At 28.1% G+C, this 22025-nt stretch overlaps 1 protein-coding gene and 1 non-coding gene across 3 annotated transcripts; both read right to left on the bottom strand.

Moving 5' to 3' along the window:
• Positions 1-447: 447 nt before the first annotated feature.
• On the bottom strand, positions 448-3085 carry LOC101268683 (uncharacterized). Of its 2 annotated transcripts, none has more exons than XM_004239084.5 (2): positions 2667-3085; positions 448-1938 (listed from the first exon to the last, which is right to left on the bottom strand). In XM_004239084.5, exons 1-2 carry the CDS (start codon positions 2760-2762, stop codon positions 841-843), a joined length of 1194 nt encoding a protein of 397 aa, XP_004239132.1. In that variant the 5' UTR covers positions 2763-3085; the 3' UTR covers positions 448-840. The 2 variants fall into 2 exon arrangements, with proteins under 2 accessions (XP_004239132.1, XP_069153992.1); XM_069297891.1 differs by having other exon boundaries at positions 448-2240; positions 2667-2979.
• Positions 3086-12586: 9501 nt separating this feature from the next.
• Positions 12587-12676, bottom strand: LOC112941612 (small nucleolar RNA snoR8a). Its single transcript, XR_003247033.2, has one exon. It is a non-coding gene; the product is annotated as a small nucleolar RNA snoR8a (small nucleolar RNA).
• Between the last annotated feature and the right edge of the window lie 9349 nt (positions 12677-22025).

The following is a 22025-nucleotide window of genomic DNA, read 5'->3' as shown; positions in this document are numbered from 1 at the left end:
ATGTCTAAAATCCCAGTCTGGTGCAATAGGCATCCAATTCTAAAAAATCATATTGAAAGCGCCTTAATAGAATATGATATATATTACAATAATGCCTCATTATTATTAGTAATATAGACAGGTTATGCATAATCAATTAAGTTGTCATGTCTCAAAAATTGATGGTACCTATGCTAACACAAATCATGTGGAAAAGAAGTCATAAATTAGCCTTCATATTGATATTAAAGTGTGGAAATAACCAAAAATACAATCTCAGAACTTGATGTGGTCATGTGTTAAAGAGATGCACAATTGTATCAATGCAAATACACTATCTGAATGCAGATAGTGTATCCAAAATGGAAGGATCTGCTGATACATGAATTCAGATGAAATTGCACATAATCTCCTTGTACTTTTACAATCAAATATCAAAATATAACTAACAAGCAAGGAAAAAAAGACTTATCAAAGTTGAGTGTAGATTGTGAGTCCCAATAATTGTGATGAATACTACAAGGTGATAGAGGAAATGCAACACAAGAATATAAATTAGTCCCTATTCAAAAAATTCTCATCATGAGGAATGTAGAATGTTATCCAACTAGAGAAAATACAGAGTTATGCACAAAGTTTAAACTAATAACAGAGAACTCGCCATGCCTGATCAAGAAAATCTTCTCTAACAAATATATACAAACACAACCCATCAATTCCAAAATCATCTTGAGTATTCATCCAAATAGTTTCTGGAGATGTTAAGGTTAACGATCCTCTATTTGCTTCGCAAGGAGCAACGCAAAACTGCACCCTTGACATTTACAAAAAGAAAACACAACTTAAACACTCACTCCAAGATCAGCCACTTTCTCTCATGCAATTACCGGGCAAGAGAAACTTATATTGATCTGCCTTTTCCAAAAGATAAGCTGGAAGGTGAACGGCAGAGTACGAGTGGGGAATAGGACCCATTTTCCCTATGATTTCCCTGAATGTGTACTCCTCCGGTAGCATATCAAATAAGTCAGCTCCTTCACAAATTACCTTTTGCACTCTCTTTGGATTAAGAAAATGAGAAAATCTTACCCTGTCAAAATGACTGTACGCTTTCATCTTGAATATGAACTCGCTTATGTGGTGGAAACAAAAGCTACAATGCCATCCTGCATCTGCTAAGATCACGTCTGACTGTCGATAATGTGCATACCTTGTCTTACCAGATTGGTACCGATGAACAGAAGCTCTCCAGCTATTGCTGTCCACAAGGAACTCAAAAGAGTAGAGATAGTTCTTCAATCGGAGATGAAGAACTGGAGGAGTGTCATCACACCACCTCAACAGATTGATGGTATGTCTACTAGGTATCTCATCAACATCCGACATTATCAGCAAATCATCATCCTGAATACCAGCTTGTTTGAGGAGATAATCCAATGCAAGTCTCTGATACGCTTCCTCAACAAAAGGGTTCTCTCCTTTCCTAAATCTCCCAGGGATTTGCCCGTAGGTCAATCTTGATTCAACAAACTCAAACTGATCTCTGTGATTAGCAAAGTACGAGGGCTTTGGCAATCCGGTGAATGTTGAATTGGATTCAAGTAAAACAAACTCCGTTACATAAGGGAACAACTCTTTCCACCGTATGGTCAGCATTTCCACCTCATTACTGAATAACACTGCATCAAAGACGCGCCTAGGATACTCCCGAATTCCCCATCCATGAAGTTTACAGAGGTTCTCCATCGACACATTCTCATGATAATAGTGTGGCATCTCATGGAAAGGCTTTGGGGGCTTTTCCCATAATGGTCGTAGAAAATAAGTGATTTTCTGTCCATGTAAATATATACCAAACACACATGTTGGAACAAACAAAAAAAGGAAGATATATGTTTTCAAGTCCAAGCCACGCAGTGCACACTTTAGTCTCGACATGCTCAATGCTCGACCTGCTCCCTGCAGTCGACAAAACCTCAGTTTGAGAAACGCAAAACTGGGATAACACTAACCAAGGATACAAAAAAAGAAAAAGACACACACATAGCTCTAATTCATAAGCAAAAAACCTTATTGAATAGCAAAAACAAACTTGTTGAAAGCAGAAGCAAGATAAGTCCCACAGCTGATCATACCCAAATTGAAATAGTTGACTTAACCATGGTAAAGTAATTTCGGACCCGACTCACGAGTATATTGTTCAAACTCTTCGAAATGTCTTAGCACTCGTGTCAGATGCTTCAAAACTTCACTACGCCCACCTGAATATATATTTTTGAAGAATCCGAACAACAAAATTCTTTAAGTACCTACCCAAATTGTGTTGTGCTGATTGTTACCACCCCAAAAGATGAATAATGCCAGATATATTAAATTAAACTTCAAGCAAAAGTAGAAAAATACTTGGTGGAAGGACACTTTCATTTAAAACACAAGAAAAGGTCTATGTGAAAAGCAACAATCTAGAATCAAAATTCACAAGCATACATGAACCAATACACAACCTTGAATCAAATATTAACCTAAAACTTTGAAATTTTCAATAACAAAATATTTCCCCCTTTTGAAAATTGACCTAAAACTATAAAATTTTCCCCCTTTTGAAAAAATTAACCTAAAACTTTTGAAATTTTTCATATCTACAAACACACACACAAAAAAAACATGAGAGAGAAAAAAAAAATTACCTCATTACAAATATCATCCTTCTTCTTTGAACAATACCCAGATCCCCCTTCTTCAAAAATATAAACTTTCTCCAAAAATCTAGTGACACCCCACATCTTTCTCCTCCTTTAACTATATTTCTATGGTTCTATTGATCGCTTGTAATACAGATCAATAGGTAACCCACAAATTCAGACACAGAAAAAAATGGACAGATCTATAGATAAACCACAAAAAAAAATTGTGACCCAGAAAAAATTGGTTGATGCAGAATAATAGTCACAAAAAAATGAAATTAGAGAGGAATTTGTGTGAAGAAAGAAAATAGGAGACAAAAATATAGGCCAGAAAGGATGAAATATATTTAATTAGGAGAGGGCAGTTGTAAAGAAGATTACAAGGAAGCCGTTTTCTATTGTCTGAGTACCCCACTACTACCGGCTAATACAAAATCATTAATTAATTTTATGCCTTTTCCTAATCATTTGTTTTCCTTTTTTGAAAAATATAATGTTAGGACAATAATACCCTTTTCATTTTTTATTTTTTGAGAACTATCCAAGAAATTTGGTCTAAATCATTAATTATTGACAGTCTAAAAATACCTCTTTATTTGCCTGAATGAATTTAAAACATATTCGATCTTACAATATATTAAATTCTCGTCAAGCTTTTTAATCAAAAGTTTCATGCTATGTCATGTATCAAATTGAAATGTATTTAAATTTAGTTATTTAAATAAATATATTTATTTTTAAGGTTATAAATAATTTGTCAAGTTAAAAAAAATTTAGTACTTTTTTTCTATTACCTTAGATATACTGATATTAACCCCTTTTACACTAGATATCGATATATAGTAAAAAATATTTACTTAGATTTTTATGTTTTATTTTTTGTTTTAGTCTATTTTTTTAAATAATAATTATTGTCATGATATATTTAAGGTTACAAATATGTATGGTATCTTTAGTTTAAGAGCTTATGACTTTTTCTTTTAAAGAAAATTACTTTTTAAAATTTGATACAAAGATTAAATAGGAAAAACAAATTAAAGCAGGAGAAATATATAATAGAAACAGAAAATTTTAACAATTATAATCAGACATTAATTAATATGAAGATAAAGTATCTATAGTTGTTATATTTGGACATACTTTAGAGTTTAGTTAATTCATTTTTATTTTATTATTATTATTATTATTATATATATATATATATATATGAGAATATCTGGTATTAATAAAGTATTATAAACTATCGTGTAATTATTAATATTATTTTATTAAAATTTAAGAGACAACATCACAATCAAGATTTGAAAGAAAAACACTAGTCCTTCCATCTTCACCCGTATATATGTTTCATTTCTCGAGATTTAAATTATAAGTTTTGATTAATATTTAAAATATATTCAAATAATTTCATTTTATCTAATTTAATTCAAAAAAAAATAATCAAATAAACTGTCGATCCTTATATATTGGGACAAAATGAGTCTGATGTTGCCTTGTACTTAAAATATCATTATATTCTTTATTCTTTTTATAATAAAAGACAATTAATTCATATAAATTTAATCGTCCATTTTAAATATTAACTTTATTTTTTGTTAATTGAATGTATGGGCAATTTAGTCATTTACTAGTTTGTATGCCCCTTACCTTAAGGCCAAAGTCTTTTAGCGTGTTGAATTGACTGGCTCGATGCAACTTTATGTGCTTGTCGCTTGTGGCTTAGTACAATGGGAATTAAGAATATGTAACGTTTTAATTAAAACTTTGTAGTAAAATTAAATATTAAATAATATAATAAAGTTTGAAATTTTGAGGACATGTGGCAATTTAACTTTGCCGTTAATATGCTAATGTCACTGTCATGGCCAGAGAGAATCATGTTAGGTGTCCCACCAATTTTCTTTAGAAGAATATTTAAAAGGAAAAATTAGTTAAATTAATATCTTTTACTAATAAATAATTACTAATTTAATGATACTTTTTATTACCATTTTGTGTAATATTATGTTTAATTTAAATATGTATTAAAAGAAAATTATTTATGTAATAAATATATATTATAACTGTTTTAATAATATATCATGTTTATTTTGTAAGAAATTGATACATTGTATTATAAGTATATTTAAATATGTGATAAATATATTTATTATTCATAAATTTATATTATATGTGAATAATATTGTTCTTTGTAACATGTATCATAAATATATTAAAAGAGATTAAGTAAAAAAAATTATTATTGCTATAAATGATAAGTATTCTTCTAATATAATTTATATAAGTTTCCATCTTTAAAATCTCTCTGATTTTTTGTATTGATTTAGCATAGAACTAAAAAGTAAGAAAGATTTTTTAAAAATTTGAAAGCTAATTATAAATATATTTATTTTAGAAGTTTTTTTTTAATGACAAAATAACCATCTTAATATTAAAATACTATTGAATATAAAATTAAAGAATTGTAAACGAGAAACTCTATTTTCAAAGAGAAAAAATTGATATAAATAATTAATATAAGAAAAGTATTTTATATATACTTAAATTTAAGTGATATTCTCCTTAAATTATTATCTCTTATTTAAAATTTCCAAACTTCCAATAGTGTTACAAGAGCTTGTTTGACTTAACTTTAAAAAATATGTAACTTTCGCATATAATAAATATAAAAATTATATTTGTATATAATAGCTATACTTTACATAATTGTGCTTTATAGCAAATATAATTATGTATACTTCGTTATACATATACAAAAAAGAACAGTTGCAAAATTCATTATGCATATACAAAGAAATCAGTTGTATAATTAGCTTCAATTGCAAAATTCGTTATGCATATATAAAGAAACCAATTGTATAATTCGCTATACATAAAAAAGAAAGCCGTTGTATGTAAAAGATCAATTGTATAATTTGTGTATGCATGAAACGAGAAAGAGAGAAAGACAAAAGAAAAATGGGCAGAGAATATTTGTGTTGTATAATTGTAAGTGTATAGGACGAAAATATATGTATTTGCATGCGTATATACAATTTTTTTCTCGCTTTATACAAACAGAAGCACAATTTATACATTTCATTTTTGTTTGTATAAGGAAGAAAGGCGAGGGTGGCGAGCGAGATCTAGGAGAGGGGAGAGAGGAGAGAGGGAAAGAAAAATATATGTATATATACAATTTTCTCTCGCTTTATATAAACACTAACACATTTTATATATTCTGTTTGAATAAAAGCGAAAGGGAGCGAGCGAGCGAGAGTTTAAGGGAGAGAGGTGACTGACAAACAATTTGCTACAGGGCACAATTAAATCGAAGTGTGGTTATAACATTTAATTTGAATTATTAGTTTGTCATTATATACAATTTCCCAAAAATATACCAGAGTACAAGCTTATAACTTTTAATCTTTTTTAAGTCATTTTAAATTTTTTTAAAGAGGGTGTTTAGATTGATTTAAATTTGATCAAATCTACTTTTAATTGAGTTTTTGACTTTCAAAAGTGTTTAGTAAATATAAAAGAATAAATTAAAATAAATTAAAACGCTTAAAAATAAGTTAGAAAGTGTTTGACAAGATAACAAAAAACTTATAATAAGCATAAAATAACTCAATAAGTTAGAGACCAAAAGTAAGTCTCACATGCTTTTTAATTTTGACTTAAAAAGTAATTTCAATTTAACTTTTTATTTTTAACTTAAAAGTTATTTTTTAAAGCTAATCGAAAAAGCCTACAAATTATTTTTTATTTTATCTAACACTCTTAAAAATTAAAAATTAAAAATAAATTAACCAATTTTTAAATCAATTTAAGTTGGCATACATAGTAGGCATTTGGCCATGTGATACCATATCACGATATGGTATCGTGGATTTCAGAGTTTGGACATGCGATTTTAAGTTGATTCCACCTCATGATTCCATATCATAAGATATGATACTCTATTCTACAAAAACCATGATATGGAATCATATGAGAATATCATATCATGATTTGGGTTATTTTAAGGGATAATGCACAAGTACCAACCCCCTCAACATATAACCAAAATCTCAGAGACACAGTTATACTATATTAAGGTCCTATTACCCCCCTGAACTTATTCTATTAATAATTTTCTACCCCTTTTCGGCGTACGTGGCACTATCTTGTGGGTCTAACGCTGGTTGACTTTTTTTTCAAGCTAGTGTCACGTAAGCCAAGAAGGGCTAGAAAATTACTTATAAAATAAGTTCAGGGGTAATAGGATCTTAGTATAATATAAGTGTGTCTGGAATTTCGGGCATATATTGAGGGGTACTTGTGCATTTTCCCTTATTTTAATACAAAAATTGATCCACGAGTTTATATTTTGTTAAACCAACCCCACATTTAAATCTACAAACTATTTATTTCACATGTAAATAAAATTTTTATCACACCATTACTTTTTGAAATTTATTATTCTCACCGACAAAAAATTCATTATTCTCACCAACATATAATCACTTTAACTCACACTTCACGATTGTTGAGTAATAAAATCTTGAAAAGCCCCGTGAAAGGTATTTCATTTTTACTCAAATATATTGATGAAACAATTACTTAAATGGAGAAAAAATAACTCTGTAATAATTTATTATACGATTTTATGATTTTTGTCTATTTAATAATATTGAATAAATAATTAGGCTATTTTAATAATTTTAGGACTTATAGAATTATTATGTTTATCAGAAAATATGCAACACCAAAATTTTATATCATATATTTAAATAAAACTTTAATTTTATTTCATAGTTCCATATCATGATTTCGTATTATAATACCATATCGCATGTCCAAACGGCCATAAAAAGTAACTTCATTTAAAATTTACCCAAAAACTATGACCACGTGATATTTTCTCTATCAGCTCTTACCAACTAGATTATTATTGTTTTCTCATTTTCTTTTAATGTATTTAATAATCTCTTTTTTCAGTAACACTAATAATAATATTAATATTTATATGTTAATCAAATTGACTATCTAAGGATATATGAGCAGAGGAGTGAATGGGACTTATCCATTTAAGATTATAGGCTAATTAAAATTTTGAAGAGAATTATTTAGAATTCACGTTCAATTTTCAATCGGTTGAATTAGTCTTGAAAAAACACATAGATTATGTAAATTATGTCAAAGTTAGTTATCTCTTATCTTCATCCTCAGCTCTAATATCTCTTCCCCGTTTTGATTACCTTCTTACTGTGTATAATCTTCATAGTTATTATTGTTACTACCTTATTGTTCGGATTCTAAGTTGTAATTTAAGTTCAGTAATTATAATTATAATGTAGTTTGTGTTTCTATTGAATTGACACGTTACATTAGTTTTTTCAATTTCATACTCTATCTTCATTCTTCATATCTTGGTGGTAAGCCCTTTAACTGATTTTGTTGAATCACTATAATAAAAAAATTTAACGGTATTAAATAACGATATTAACAAAGAGTGATATTGATATTAATTAAGTGATATTAGAATCAATATTGTTAAAGGTTTTAGGAACATATATAAAAAATATTAAATACTGTTATGTTGAACAATATGTGTAATGAAATGTCAACTAGAATTTTTATCAAAAAAGTAATCGCAGAGGTGCAATTCGAGACTCCAATAAAAAAAGAGGTATATGACTACTACATCTCTAAAACATGGTTCTAGTAAACATAAAAGTAAATTAAAATCAAATTTTGTTAATAATAATAAACTCTCTAGTAAAAAAGATTAACTATAACACCAACAGAATAAAAGAAACAAAACTAGAAATTAGACTATTATAACTCAAAATCTAAATAATTTGACCTTAGAAACTTTTATACTGTTAAATCAAAAGAGAATGAACAAGTCTTATTATTAAACAACCAAGATAATCACACAAAATGTTTTAGATTTTATATAGTAGTACTCCAATTTTCAAAAAAATAATAAAACAAATCTTTTGTTCTCTCTCCATATAGTCCCTCCAATTATCAAAAAGAAAATAAATCTCTCGTTCTCTCTCCATATATTCTCCCAAAAAAAATCTCTAGAGTACTCAATAATAAAGTGATTTTCTATACTATTTTGAATATTTTATTTTATATTCTATGTTGAATGTTTTCATTTTATATTTTTTTTTGGATTTTATTTATTGATTTTAGAGAACAGTTTTAAAAGAAAAAAGGATCAAAAATACTCTTAAACTATTCGAAATAGCTCATATATATCCTTAAATTTTATTTCGGCTCAAAACTATCCTTTCTGTCATATTATTAGGTTAAAAGTACTCTTATTAATAACGAAAATTGTTAAATGCCATGTGGATGCCACATTGCATGCCAATAGAATTTCACTGCCACGTAGACTAAATAGAAAGGGTCAAAAATACCCTTAAACTATCCGAAATAGCTCATATTTACCCTTAAACTATATTTCGGCTCAAAACTACCCTTCCCGTCAAACTATTGAATCAAAAGTACCCTTCTTATCAATAGAAGTTGCTAAATGCCATGTGGATGCCACATTGCATGCCGATAAGGTTCCACTGCCACATAGACTAATCCCTAAATCTTAATTATTTTCCCCTCATTTCATTATTTCAGAAATGATATATTCACCCGTTCTCCCTCATTTCGCGGCTAGGGTTTCATACTTTTTTTTCGTGGCTGAGTTTCAAAGTGGATATTCATGCTTGTAGGTTAGTAAATATTTTTTTTTTATTATATTTTTGATTTCAAAGCATTATAGTTAGTATTTCACAACTTCTCCCTAATTTCGCAGTTAAGGCTTCGTAGGTTTCTTGGGGGCTGAGTTTCAAAGTGGATATTCATGATTGGGTTAGTAAATATTTTTTCTTATTTTATAACGTTTACGATTTCAAAGTATGATAGTTAGAATTTCACAACTTTTCCGTCATTTCGCGGCCAAGATTTCATAACTTTCTTTGGAACTGAGTTTCAAAGTGAATTTTCGTATTGTAAACACAATAAAATAAAATAAAAAGTTTACTAACCTATAACCACGAATATCCACTTTGAAACCCAGCGGTGAAGAAAACTGTGAAATATTAGCCGCAAAATGAGGGAGAAGAGGTGAAATCGTTTCTGGAAAATAATGAAATGAGGAAAAAATGAGTAATTAAGATTTAGGAATTTAGTCAATGTGACACATGTGGAATTTAACAACTTTCGCTAATAAGAATGTCACTTTTGACACAATAGTTTGACGGGAATGGTAGTTTTGGACCGAAATATAATTTAAGGATATATATGAGCTATTTCTCATAGTTTAAGGGTACTTTTGAATGTGACAGTGGAAATCTATTGGGGTGCCATGTGACATTCATGCGGCATCCACATGGCATTTAACAATTTCCGTTAATTAGAAGGACAATTTTGACCCGATAGTTTGACGGAAAAGGTAGTTTTGAGCCAAAATGTAGTTTAAGGATATACATAAGCTATTTCATATAGTTTAAGAGTATTTTTGACCATTTTCTATTTTTTTTTAAAAAAAGACCCCAAAATAGAGGGTTGCAAATTTTTATTATGATTTTGTAAAGAGTGTTTTGAGACTACAAAGAAAAGGCTTGAAGCCTACATATCTTTCTAATTTAAGATAACAAACTTTCAACGAGACAACCCAGTGTACTTGACAATGTTTTTTTAAGCAATGTGATCAATCAAGAAATTTTTTACCAAATACTTTATGATATTTTCATTTGAAAAATGATTTTTTTTTCTCACCAAATATTTCATATCAGAATAACTATTTAACATGTCTTTATAAATTTTGTAATAACACTTATTTTAGAACAAAAATTATTGAATCATAACAATAATGGCATGTGATTTATTTCAAGAATAACATATGCCCTTAGCTTTTAAAATTATTTTTTTTGTTTTAAAGAATTCTCCACTAAAATAAATTCACATTGTTTATGATGGAATTTTTTTAATTTCATTCGTTGAGTTTCACTATTTCAAAAATTTAAATATCAATTTATGTTCATGAAAATTAGTATATCACTTCTTCATGAAAAAAATTAGAAAACTTTTGATTATCTTTCCCGTTGAACAAATAGAAAAGTATTCTACGCTTTTATCTCTTAAATAAATTTGGCGATATTGGAGTTGAATGATATTGAGACCTAATATCTTGTATATATTTATTTATACGGAGAAAGAGCCTGACAACCTATCAACTTTGGGTGTGTGAGTCATTTATGTTACAATGTGTATATGTGCGCCACTTTTATAGCCAAGATATATTAATCCTAAATCGCAAAATTGAAAGTTGTATCAAAGTCTTTTCCCCTATTGTATACAGGTGTATAAATATCTCTTATAATTTTATAGAATGTTACATATTGAGTGTATAATATCGTTTAACAAAATTTTATATATTGTTGTATGTCAGATATATATTAATGTGTACCAAATTTCTCAAACATTTTTAAAAGAAAAAAATGGTTATGCAACTTAAAACTTAAAAAATTGACTACCTTAAAGAGAACAAAAATCGTTTTTTATATAAAAAAAATGGACTCATTTTTTGAGGGGGTTAAAGATTTGAAATGCAAGTTTTGAGCTAACCTTCATAAATCACACTAACATTGGTGCTAATTACCTAATACATATATAATCTAAAATTATTACATTTTTAGTCTGAATTGCCTCTAAATACATGCCCCTTCCAGTTTTTATATTTGCATATTCAAATTTCAATCTATTGTGTATATCAATTTCATCTAGTGGATATAGTATCAAATATATAATTTATTCAGTATAAAAATTACATTAACATATACCACCTCAATTTGACTAATATTCAAATTTAAATTAAATCATATTAATTCAATATTTTAAACAAAAAAAATTAAATATTCTAAAACTATATGAAAATAACCATAAATTGCAATTTTTTACATATTAATATGATGAAAAATACATTTTAAAGTAATATATATATACACTTAGAATAGAAGAAGGTATATTTTTTCAAATACACGTATTTGTTGGTAATAATGTATCTAGTTGAATTACATCTTAATTAACGTTCATTCAATGACTATGTAGCCATTACTTGTAATGCATGCATAGATATCTTTTTATATTATTTTTGATGTTGTGCCAGTTCATAGTGTAACATTCATTGTCAATTGTTTGGCCCAAATAACAAAAAACATTCAACATAAATAGGTCAATGAAGCACAACTGCACATGGATCGGTTTCACGTCTGAAACTTGATTCCCTTAATTAATGCCACACAATAATTTCTCTAATCCCAAATGATTGTTAAATAAAAGATTAGCAGTATAGAATAATAAATAAATATACAATTTTTAGTTTTCTAGTTATATATCAGAAATACTATGCCAACAAATTCAACTCAAAAGATATTGGCGGATCAATAACACTATAGTAAATTTGACTCAAAATATATTGAGAACCATAGTGCTGTTGAATTTCTTAATATACAGTTTTTTTCCATACTTTAAAGTAAAACAGATGTGAAATATAAGGTTCTGATGTAGCTCGAGTAGTCATAGAATTGTACTATCGGGCAACGAAGAACACACTTGGCTTTTCCAGACATTCAACGGTTTTCCACAACCATAAAATGTGGTAACACCTGCCTAACGTCTGGTTCAACATAAATCACAAATTTACTATTTATCGCAAATCTGAAATCTTAATACAAATTAATTTCAATAATACATTTGGAGGTGTGCGTAACCCCAATTTCTGGAATTAAAATTTAGGGCTTTAAACACCACCTTTTCACAATTTAGGAGACACTTAAAACTACAAGGCAAAACAAATTGCCATGTATATAATCAAGCTAACTCCTTTAAAGGTTTTTGGATCTACTTTTTATATACAATACACAAATTGATCCATTAGAAAAAATGATTGTTGCTCATATTCTATGGGTGTAAAAGAGTCTGTCATGCCGTAGCAATAGCATTCAGTACGAGGAATTTTTTATAATCATCGCAACAAAAACACAATTTTATAAAAATAATTTTTGATGGAGAAAACTATTAAAGCAAGGTAAAAATCAAAATAAAATAATACACAAAAACTTCAAAGAATCACCTGGGGTGTGAGAAATATAATATTCACAAAAAAATTGGAAGAAGATTGTGGCGACGTAATAGCATTTATAGGAGAAGAAGAAACCCTAATTTAAAACAAGGCCTGAGGTTTATAATGGTTCGGGCTGCAGCTATATCTCATTGGGCCTGTTTGGTCAAATTTTTGGGAGCCCAAAATTGTTTATTTTTTAAGAAAAACAAAATGGTGTTTGTCGAACTTTAAAACTATCGCAAACATTTCTATCATATATACTAATACTCCCTATTGTTTGAAATAATTAAATATTGTCGGATTGATGAATAACTTCATAGTAAATTGTAAGTCAGATGCACTTAGTTACATGTATTTTTACTATAAGATATACTTAAAATGGGGAGAGAGGCAAGCAAAATCTCTAAATGCATGCTAATCATACCTTGATACATATATTGGGGATACTAAAAATATGTATATCGATGCCAGATACAAAGAGCGAGACAAGCGAGAGAGTTTGGTACATAAGAATTAACTTGAATATAGTGTATCTATAATAAATTGCACCTAATTTTAACCCCATGTATATGAAATACTTTATCCGAGAGTCCAAATTCAGTAAGATTTGTAATACAACAAACTAGCATAAATATAAGTTATTAACTCCTAAACTAATGGGATTTCTCTAGGTTACCCTTTTTAAGGAGCAATAGAAACTTATTTTTTAGAAGTTAAAGGATAGTTTTTTCTCCGAATGTAATTGTTGAGAAAATACACTTAATATTCAAATCACATGTCCAACAAAACTTCAATTTCATATAGTCTCGTAAGTCTTAACGAGAAGCAATTGCTCATCGGCGACGATGATTGTCTGTTTATATGGTTGGTGAATTTTGGGCCTCAACCTTGGGCTCTTGTATATTGCTTTCTAGCCCAATAGAACTTTATAAGAACCCAAATGCTGTGTACATGATAAAACTGGGCTTACTTTGGTACCACTGTTAACATGATTTGGGCCCCCATGCTAAGAACCCAATAGTTCGTCGGTGAAATTTGCATTAAGTGGGCGTTTTCCCTAATGTCACATTTGAGTACTTTCTATCCAAGTATTTCTCTCGTCATAAAGATCTTTCGATAATAAAATATGACAACAGAATAGGATGATAGGAATTTTTTTGGTGAATATTATAGAGGATTTATCTAGAATAAGCCTAAGAAAGGCTATATATGTATATATTCCAAAAAGGGAGAGAAAAAGCAAGAAAGTTGTGTATATACACCAACAGTATATGGATCCCCAATATAATTTTTTGACCCATTCTTTAAATAAACTAGGTTAATATATGCTTTTTTAGTTTTTCTCCTCTTAAAAATACGACCATGTTTTTTTCTTTCTTTTTTGACATATGGTGTCATGTAACGCTCCTCTTTTTTTCTACTAAGTTTTATCTTACTAATACTTTTCTAATTGTTTGTGTGTGTGAATATTACAAGTTTGATTCAGTAAGTTGTTCATGGAAAGAAAAAAGTTTATTGTATTACAATTAAACGTTTACTATCACATCAAAAACTATATATACAAGTCATAATAGCAAAGACATGATTTTTTTGTTGTAACAAACGTCCATCAAACAAGTGTCATATTCTGGTACAAAAACAAATGAAATAATATGTGGTGACTATTTATCTATGGTCGATAGAGTTACTTTTTTTTTTTTATGAGAGTAAGAAATAAATTAAATGATCTCACGTGTGCAACATAACATTTTTCTGGTAAATGATTCAATCAATGTTCCCTTACCAACTAGCCATTTGGACATTTTCGTGTTTGTGATTGCACACTGCAACCAGTTATATATGTTGTTATTATTTGATTTCAAGAGTACAAACTGGGCAGACTTCACATGGCTATGTTTACATCTTTGTGATTTTTCATTGAAAGAAATAAGTCATACAACTTTAATTGGACGTTTAACTCTTTGTTCATAAAAAGGACATATCTAATTGGTCATGATTCATCAATGAGATTGACATTTTGTCATTCACTCTTAACATATGGATCCCAATAGCTCTCATCAATCTCATTTGCCCTATGTTATATGCTGACTTGGTTATTATCATGTCAAGATTACTTAGTTCTTTGGACATAAGCTGTTTTCGTTTAGCGGAACTTAATTATCGACTATGGTACGTAAGGTCATGACTCAGTGATCAATGAAATGGTTGAGAGTCATGAAGTCTCAGATTCACATCACAATGAAACTTAATTATCGGCTATAGTACATAAGGTCATGACTCAGTGGTCAATTAAATGGTTGAAAGTCATGAGGTCTCAGATTCACATCACAATAAAACTTAATTATTGACTATAGTACATAAGGTCAGGACTCGGTAGTCAATCAAATGGTTGAGAGTCATGAGGTCTCAGATTTACATCACAGTAAAACTTAATTATCGACTTAAGATGAATTTTGATTACATTAGAAAACGTGGAACAAGATTCATGATACAAAATGACTTAGGTTAAATCATAAAGCCAAATCTTTTTTATTTTATATATATGTGAGCAGCTTGAGTTTTGGTAATAGTCAATTTTGGTCCCCTTTAAGAATGAAGAGCAAATAATAAAAATGTACCATCGGACATAAGTGTGTTAATTAGTTTTGTTGCCTCATTTCAAGGTTTATAAAAGTACATTTTATCAACCATATTAAAAGTCATGCATGTAGTTAACATTTTCCATTCCTTTTTTTGGTTTGAGAATAAATGTTTATTCCATCATATTGCATGGCTTGTATTATTTTGTTAATGGTCCAGTCATATTTCACAATCACGTATAATGATATCAAAAATCATAATACTACTTATGTTATTTTTTAGTATGTTATATTTCAAAATTGCATAGTACTAGAAATATAATATATATTAGTTATAGATTATGTAAAATGTAATATATATAATAATAACGAACAATTTAAAATCACATAAAATTTGGCCAATTATTAAAATTTATATTATATAAATTGAAATAAATAAAATAATGTAAATTAAACGCATACTTATCCTGATTTATTATATTTCAGATAAAAAAAAGAAAGGGTTGATATATATATAAGAACTCTTCCAGAAAATGTTAGTAATAATTCATGTGGATGTCCCACATGGAAATTAAGATAGAAAAATTAAAGGTAATTATGAGTGTCCCACTAGATATATGCAATAATTTCTAATCTTGATCTTGTTAATTAATATGTTTTTTTTTCCTGATTTGGCCCAATTTTAACTTGCTAACCATACTATAAATACTATATAATAAAATTTGAAATAAATCGACTGTCAAAAAAGTTTTCTCTAGCGTTGCACTAAACCAAATGCTAGTAAATTACATTTATAAAAATCAACTCTCATTTCGAGATATAGCTGTTGATTAGTCATTTTCTTGTTTATCTTTTCCTCTTTTAATTTGTTAGGTGAAATGCAATTGAGTTATATCATGTGGTAGGGAAAAATTTCAACATTTATTAAACACCTCCACGTACTACGTTGTCCATTAAACAAACATTTACTAAATCTTGTTTTTGGGTGGGGTTTGAGTGGGGGGTGGGGTGGGGGTTAAATTTTTAATTAGTAATATGTTCAATAAATTTATGTTACCTTACGTATACAAGATTAAGTGCATTCTTCGTTTACTTGTAGTCTGGGCGGATTTAGAGCAGTGGTGGAGTCAGAATTTTTAATAAGGAGTTCAAAAATCGTAGAAATAGATACACAGAATAGTTGAAGGAGGTTCGACATCTCTATATATATAAAGTGCTATTTTAATCATGTATAAATAATATAATTTTTCGTCAAAAAAAGTTCGGTTGAGCCCCTTGTACCAAGGTGGCTCCGTCCCTGATTTAGAGAATATCGAAGAATATTTTTAAATTTTCTCAACAAAAAGTTATATGAAAATTGAATTTTCTTTATGTATATTTATATAAAGAGATTTTGATGTTTTTAAAATAAAAATTAGGGGTTCAAAATTCATTTTAGATTTCAGTTTAAATCCAAGTAATACATTTATAACTTGTGATATAAATGTTTAGCACTACATTTTATAGACTATGAGTGCCCTTGCACGACAAGTTGCATTCCTCGTTCTTAAATAAATTATGGTATCATCACTTACCAAAAACAATTTTATGGTCATTTTTTTTAGATTTCTTTCTCTTACAAATATACTTTTTTTTAAATCTGTTTTAAATTACTTTTTTTAGTCTATTTGGAACTTTTTTTTCTTATTAGACAATGGTTATACATTACGCATATATTTAGTTAATTAAGATCACAATATTTAAAAAATTTATATATTTTTTCAAATTGTGTTGAATGTGCCCAATTAAAGCTAACACAATACAATTAAAACAAAGAAATTAATAATTCACAAAAATGCATGCAACTTTTGAAAGCTTGATAAACCTATGGGGAATTTGTTTCCTAGCTAATAATATTAGGTAAAGGCTTAATAGGGTGATTATTATCGATCCGCAAAAGCACGAATAATTTACCTAGTCGAATATGAAAAGAACACAATATAAAAGCCGCCCATTCTCAACTTTAAAGCCATATATTCTCTTACTAATTGTCAAAAACTATTATAGGACAGTTGAAAGCCTATGCTATAAACCTATGTATAGCTTTTAACTTCCAAAATTCTCTTTCTTTTATGTATATAAAATATATATTTATTAAATAAAGTTAAAAAGATCTCTGAATTTGAAGACAATTATAATATGGTTTTCTTTGTAGATTGAATTATCTATGTTATGACTAATAATGATTGAGAACTAGCTATCTTTCAATTCTTATTATTATATAGACTATAATATAAAAAGCAAATGCACTCTTTTAATTTGACACGTAAAATTATAAGATTTTGAGTCATATTGACGATTGAGTTTATTCTTTTATCTTTTAACATAAGGTATATCTATTTGCTTGCCTAAAAAAGTTGGATCTTTCACTACTTTTGAATGATAGCATGATCTTGTTCCACTATTAAAAGAACTTATAAGGTCAAAGATGATTTCGTTTTCATCTTTTTATTTCGTATTTGATATCTACTTTGAATTTTTAATTAATTGAGATTTACGTTAAATAAGATAGACACATAATTAGTTATATAAATATTCGATTTTCAATCGAATTCAACTACTTCTTATTAAAATATTATTTTTTAATTTATTTGATCTACTTTTCTGATAGTGATCTGTTTGAAAAAGAAAAATTCTTTTTTTATTTCGCAACTTTTTAATTTCAATTATTCATATGACATATTTATGATCATAAGATTAAAGAACAATTTGATATATTTGAGATCTTTATTTTTAGATTATAAAATTTAAAAATATTTCTTACTCTATAAACACCACACCAAATCAAAATAAAGTCAGAGAGTAGATTTTTATTAAGAATTTTTAAAAATATGTATAAATTCTCTGGTGACGTAAAATTCATTTGAAGCAAAAAAAAAAACATTTTTAATAAAAAAGAAATTACAATTCAGCGCACTAGAACTATATTTTCCTCAAATATAGAGTAGTAATACAAATACATCAATAATAGAATGATTTATTACCAAATAATTCATTAAATTTGTGGAAATTCTCGCTATAAAAGAGATTAAAAGTGTAGGCATCAATTAATGGAAGATAAAATACACTTAATCAGATATATCACATATAAACCAACTTTATACTAATTTATAGAATTATTCAGTTTAAAATATAAAGTATAAAAGACAAAAATAATAATAAAATGATATAAAATTACAAGGAGCATGAAAGAATGTGCAATCGACAAGTATGTAAACAGTTTACAACTCCTTTCAAGCTAATTATCTTAATTAAGGTATTAATGAATGATTTATTACAAAAAATTTGACAACAAGATATATAATTACACTTATTAGGGGACCAAATAAGATTCTTAGATGTACGAATTCTCCTCTTTACACCAACAATAACAGTGGAAAGTGTTGATTTTTAAACCAAAAATAAAATAAAATTATAGTATTATCTCAATTAGTATTAGCCTGATAAGCATCCATATAAATCACGTCAAACCAACCTAATCATGATTAATTGGATTACTACGTACTAATCATATTCATTAACATGTTTCTAGGTCTTAGCCGAGGCTAAGTCAGACTTTTAACCTTATGAGTTCTGAAAGTGTTAACGACTGAGTTCTAAACTTAATATTTAGACATATTTAATAAATTTCTTAATAGAAGTATGCTGTTTGAACAAAAAGTTACTGAATTCGATTAAATCTGTATCTGAACTTCTAGCTCCGCCTCGGAGTGTGAGCCCAGCTCATCATCATAATAACATTTGAGAACCTTTTTTTTTGGGAGTCAACAAGATGGAAGATGAAAAAGTTGAAGGCAAATTGGTGAAGTCACACTCATTCGTGCCTCTCCCATGCGTTGCACGCGAATCTTTGACAAAACACAAGAGGTTAAGTGGGTGGAGTTGGGTGAAATGTGTCCAATAAAATAATAATTTTGTATCTCATCATTTGCTAAACAACGTGTCATAAATCAAAATAAAATTAAATTACGCCAAAATGTTTTTACATAAAATCATATATAGTAGTAGATTATGATAATTCGAATCAAAGGAGTCAGACAGTTCAAAATATGAAAAAGTAAATTTATGAAACAATTGAAAATTCATGTATGAACAATGTAGTATTTTATCAAAAAGAGTTCGGATGAACGTGCTGAACGCTTACTATAGAGGTGTAAATACCATTTGGGAGATAATTTTCGATTTAGAAGTGTTTTTTTTTCTTTTTCCATCGAGCATTTCGTTTAACTTATTTGGTGATGTGTAATTGCGTTGGCCTTTTAATTTCCTGTCTTCTCTTGTCTCCTATGTATACAAGAAAAATGAAAGAACTAACCAAAAAAGTCAAATAAGAATTTATTATGAAAAAGAAAATCTTGAAAAGGGGTTTCAAATAATCACCAAATAACAAGAATGTGCTTGAAATTTAAGGTTAGAAAATTAAAGGAGGGATAAAGCAAATAATGAGGTAAAAGAAGGCAAAGACAAAAGAAAAAAGACAGTGAGAAAGCTGCAATATTATTGTTATTATTATAGTATTACATTCCACATAGGTCACACTATAAATTGATAATTAGGATTTTGGATATTCTTATCGGAAATTTTTGTCTTTTTTAGGAATGCGAAAGGTCATAATTACAAATTTAATTCAATTAAAACGAGATTGCTTCATGCTTTAATATGTTTGCAATATATACACTTGTGTATGGAAAAATGTCACATTTAATGTGTATAAACTAAGAAATAAATAAAACGTCTAATATAATTAACAAAAGTAGGAGGTTGAGGAGGCAATGCCAGAGGAAAGCCAGTAGTGTTTGGTCTGTTGCCTTAGTGGCAAGATTCATACTTGTATTCATTCATCTTAGAGAATAACAAGACATCTAATTAACAAAAAGGGAGGCCCACAATGAAGTGGCCCCAAATCTATGGTTGGTTTACACATTATTTATATGAAAAAAATGTATCGAAAATATCCCTAAATTCTGGGCAAGTTATTAGTTTTATTTTCAAACTATTGAACACCTTCTTATCTGTCACATGACGTAACAAGTGGTCTCAAACTCTTGTAGAACATGAGACTCCTAATAAAAAAACCACGAGAAGTGTTAAAAACACTCCTAAAACTTGTTTAGAACTAATTAGAGGTGTATTTTACTCATGTTGCAAGATCGGGATTGTATCTAAGTTCAGATTAGTTAAGTAAAAAAGTATTTTTTTAAGGCTGTCAACAATTCAAGAATTAAACTATAGTTTAGGTTAAGTTTATTAATGTTTTCAATACTTCTTTCTATTTATATATATGTTTTATCTCTATTTTTTAAAATTATACAAATATAACTTTAAAATATACACTGTATACATATTTATAAACTACTAGATGAAATCATCATATTTGAGTGTTATTTTCCCAATAAGGGTTTATGCTCAAAATGAAAGAAAAAGAATGGCATGATAGAGACTTTTGCATGACCATTTTGCCAGTTCATAGAGGTGTGTGTAATGAATGAATATTACAAGTCGAAGCCCAACAGTATCACATTTGGCTTGTCTTATGAGTTGTGTGCATGCCCCTAATATATATACAACGTTTTAAGACGTAAAAGTAACATAATTTACATCCATAAAAGTTTTATATTCATTCCACCTAGGGTGTATAAGCAAAATCAACAAATCACATCAAAACGTAATTCAAATCAAATTGGAAAAAAAAAATTGACTAATAATTTGATTTGATGTTGGAAAAAAAAAAACAAGTCTATAATTGTGATTTAATTTAATAATAGTGAAATCGAATTAAGTTAACCTGAAATAATTTTTAAAATATTTAATTTAATTTGTAGATACCTTTGCAACTTTCTCATAGTTTTTATAGATATTCGTAGGACTTTGGCTATTAATTGTAGAAAGTTCATGATGTTATACGTTATTAGTATAATTTTTTGAAGAAATGGAATATTATAATTGATGGAAAATATAGAAAAAGCTAAGAGTTAGGAACATAAATCTTAAATCAGTATTTATTTGTCTTAGAAGAAGCATACAAAATTAGTTATGAGAAAAATGAAGGGAATTAAGCAAACTACAATTAACATGCCCTACATATAAGTCTTTGTTTGTAAGGGAGAGCTACTTATAATTCCAAAAACTTGGTTGAAGAAATGAAAATCATGATGTTGTAATAAGTTGTTTGCTAGATAAAAAATATTAAACGGTTCGTTCTTTTCATTTATTCTAACTAATTGATGAATATAGTTATCTAATATTCGTTGTTGATGAAAAGTGATAAATACTTTTTAAAATGCGTAAAAGCTGACTAATACATATTATCGAAAATAATAATGGAGTGATTAATAAGTTGTTTGTGAGTATGGTGAAATGCAAAAAATGAATGAAAAGGGCCATTCTTTTGACTACTTTGGTTTTATCTTCTGCATGCGGCCAGTCATTTCAATTATTTAAGACTAGTCTTCTTGATAACTCTACAAAATTTATTAAGTTATGAGTATTTAGGGTTTCAATAATAGTTTTTTTTCTTTTTTCCGATATTCCACCTGATATATTTGTTGGGTTTTATTTGCCCTGATTTCTTACCATAAATAGGTTTTTTTTTTGGGAAAAGGTTTTGAATTGACTAATTCTTTTTTTGGTAGGAAAAGATTTAGG

The sequence above is a fragment of the Solanum lycopersicum genome, chromosome 5 (genome assembly GCF_036512215.1).
Source record: "Solanum lycopersicum chromosome 5, SLM_r2.1".
Lineage (NCBI taxonomy): Eukaryota > Viridiplantae > Streptophyta > Magnoliopsida > Solanales > Solanaceae > Solanum > Solanum lycopersicum.
The sequence above is the reverse complement of the archived record's forward strand: the minus strand, read 5'-3'. Positions and strand labels throughout refer to the sequence as shown.

Coding starts and splice junctions, on each gene's coding strand:
- LOC101268683 (XM_004239084.5), bottom strand. CDS start 2,762: ATGTGGGGTGTCACTAGATTTTTGGAGAAAGTTTATATTTTTGAAGAA. Junction 1,939..2,666: donor AGGATGATATTTGTAATGAG/GTAATTTTTTTT, acceptor TGTCGACTGCAG/GGAGCAGGTCGAGCATTGAG.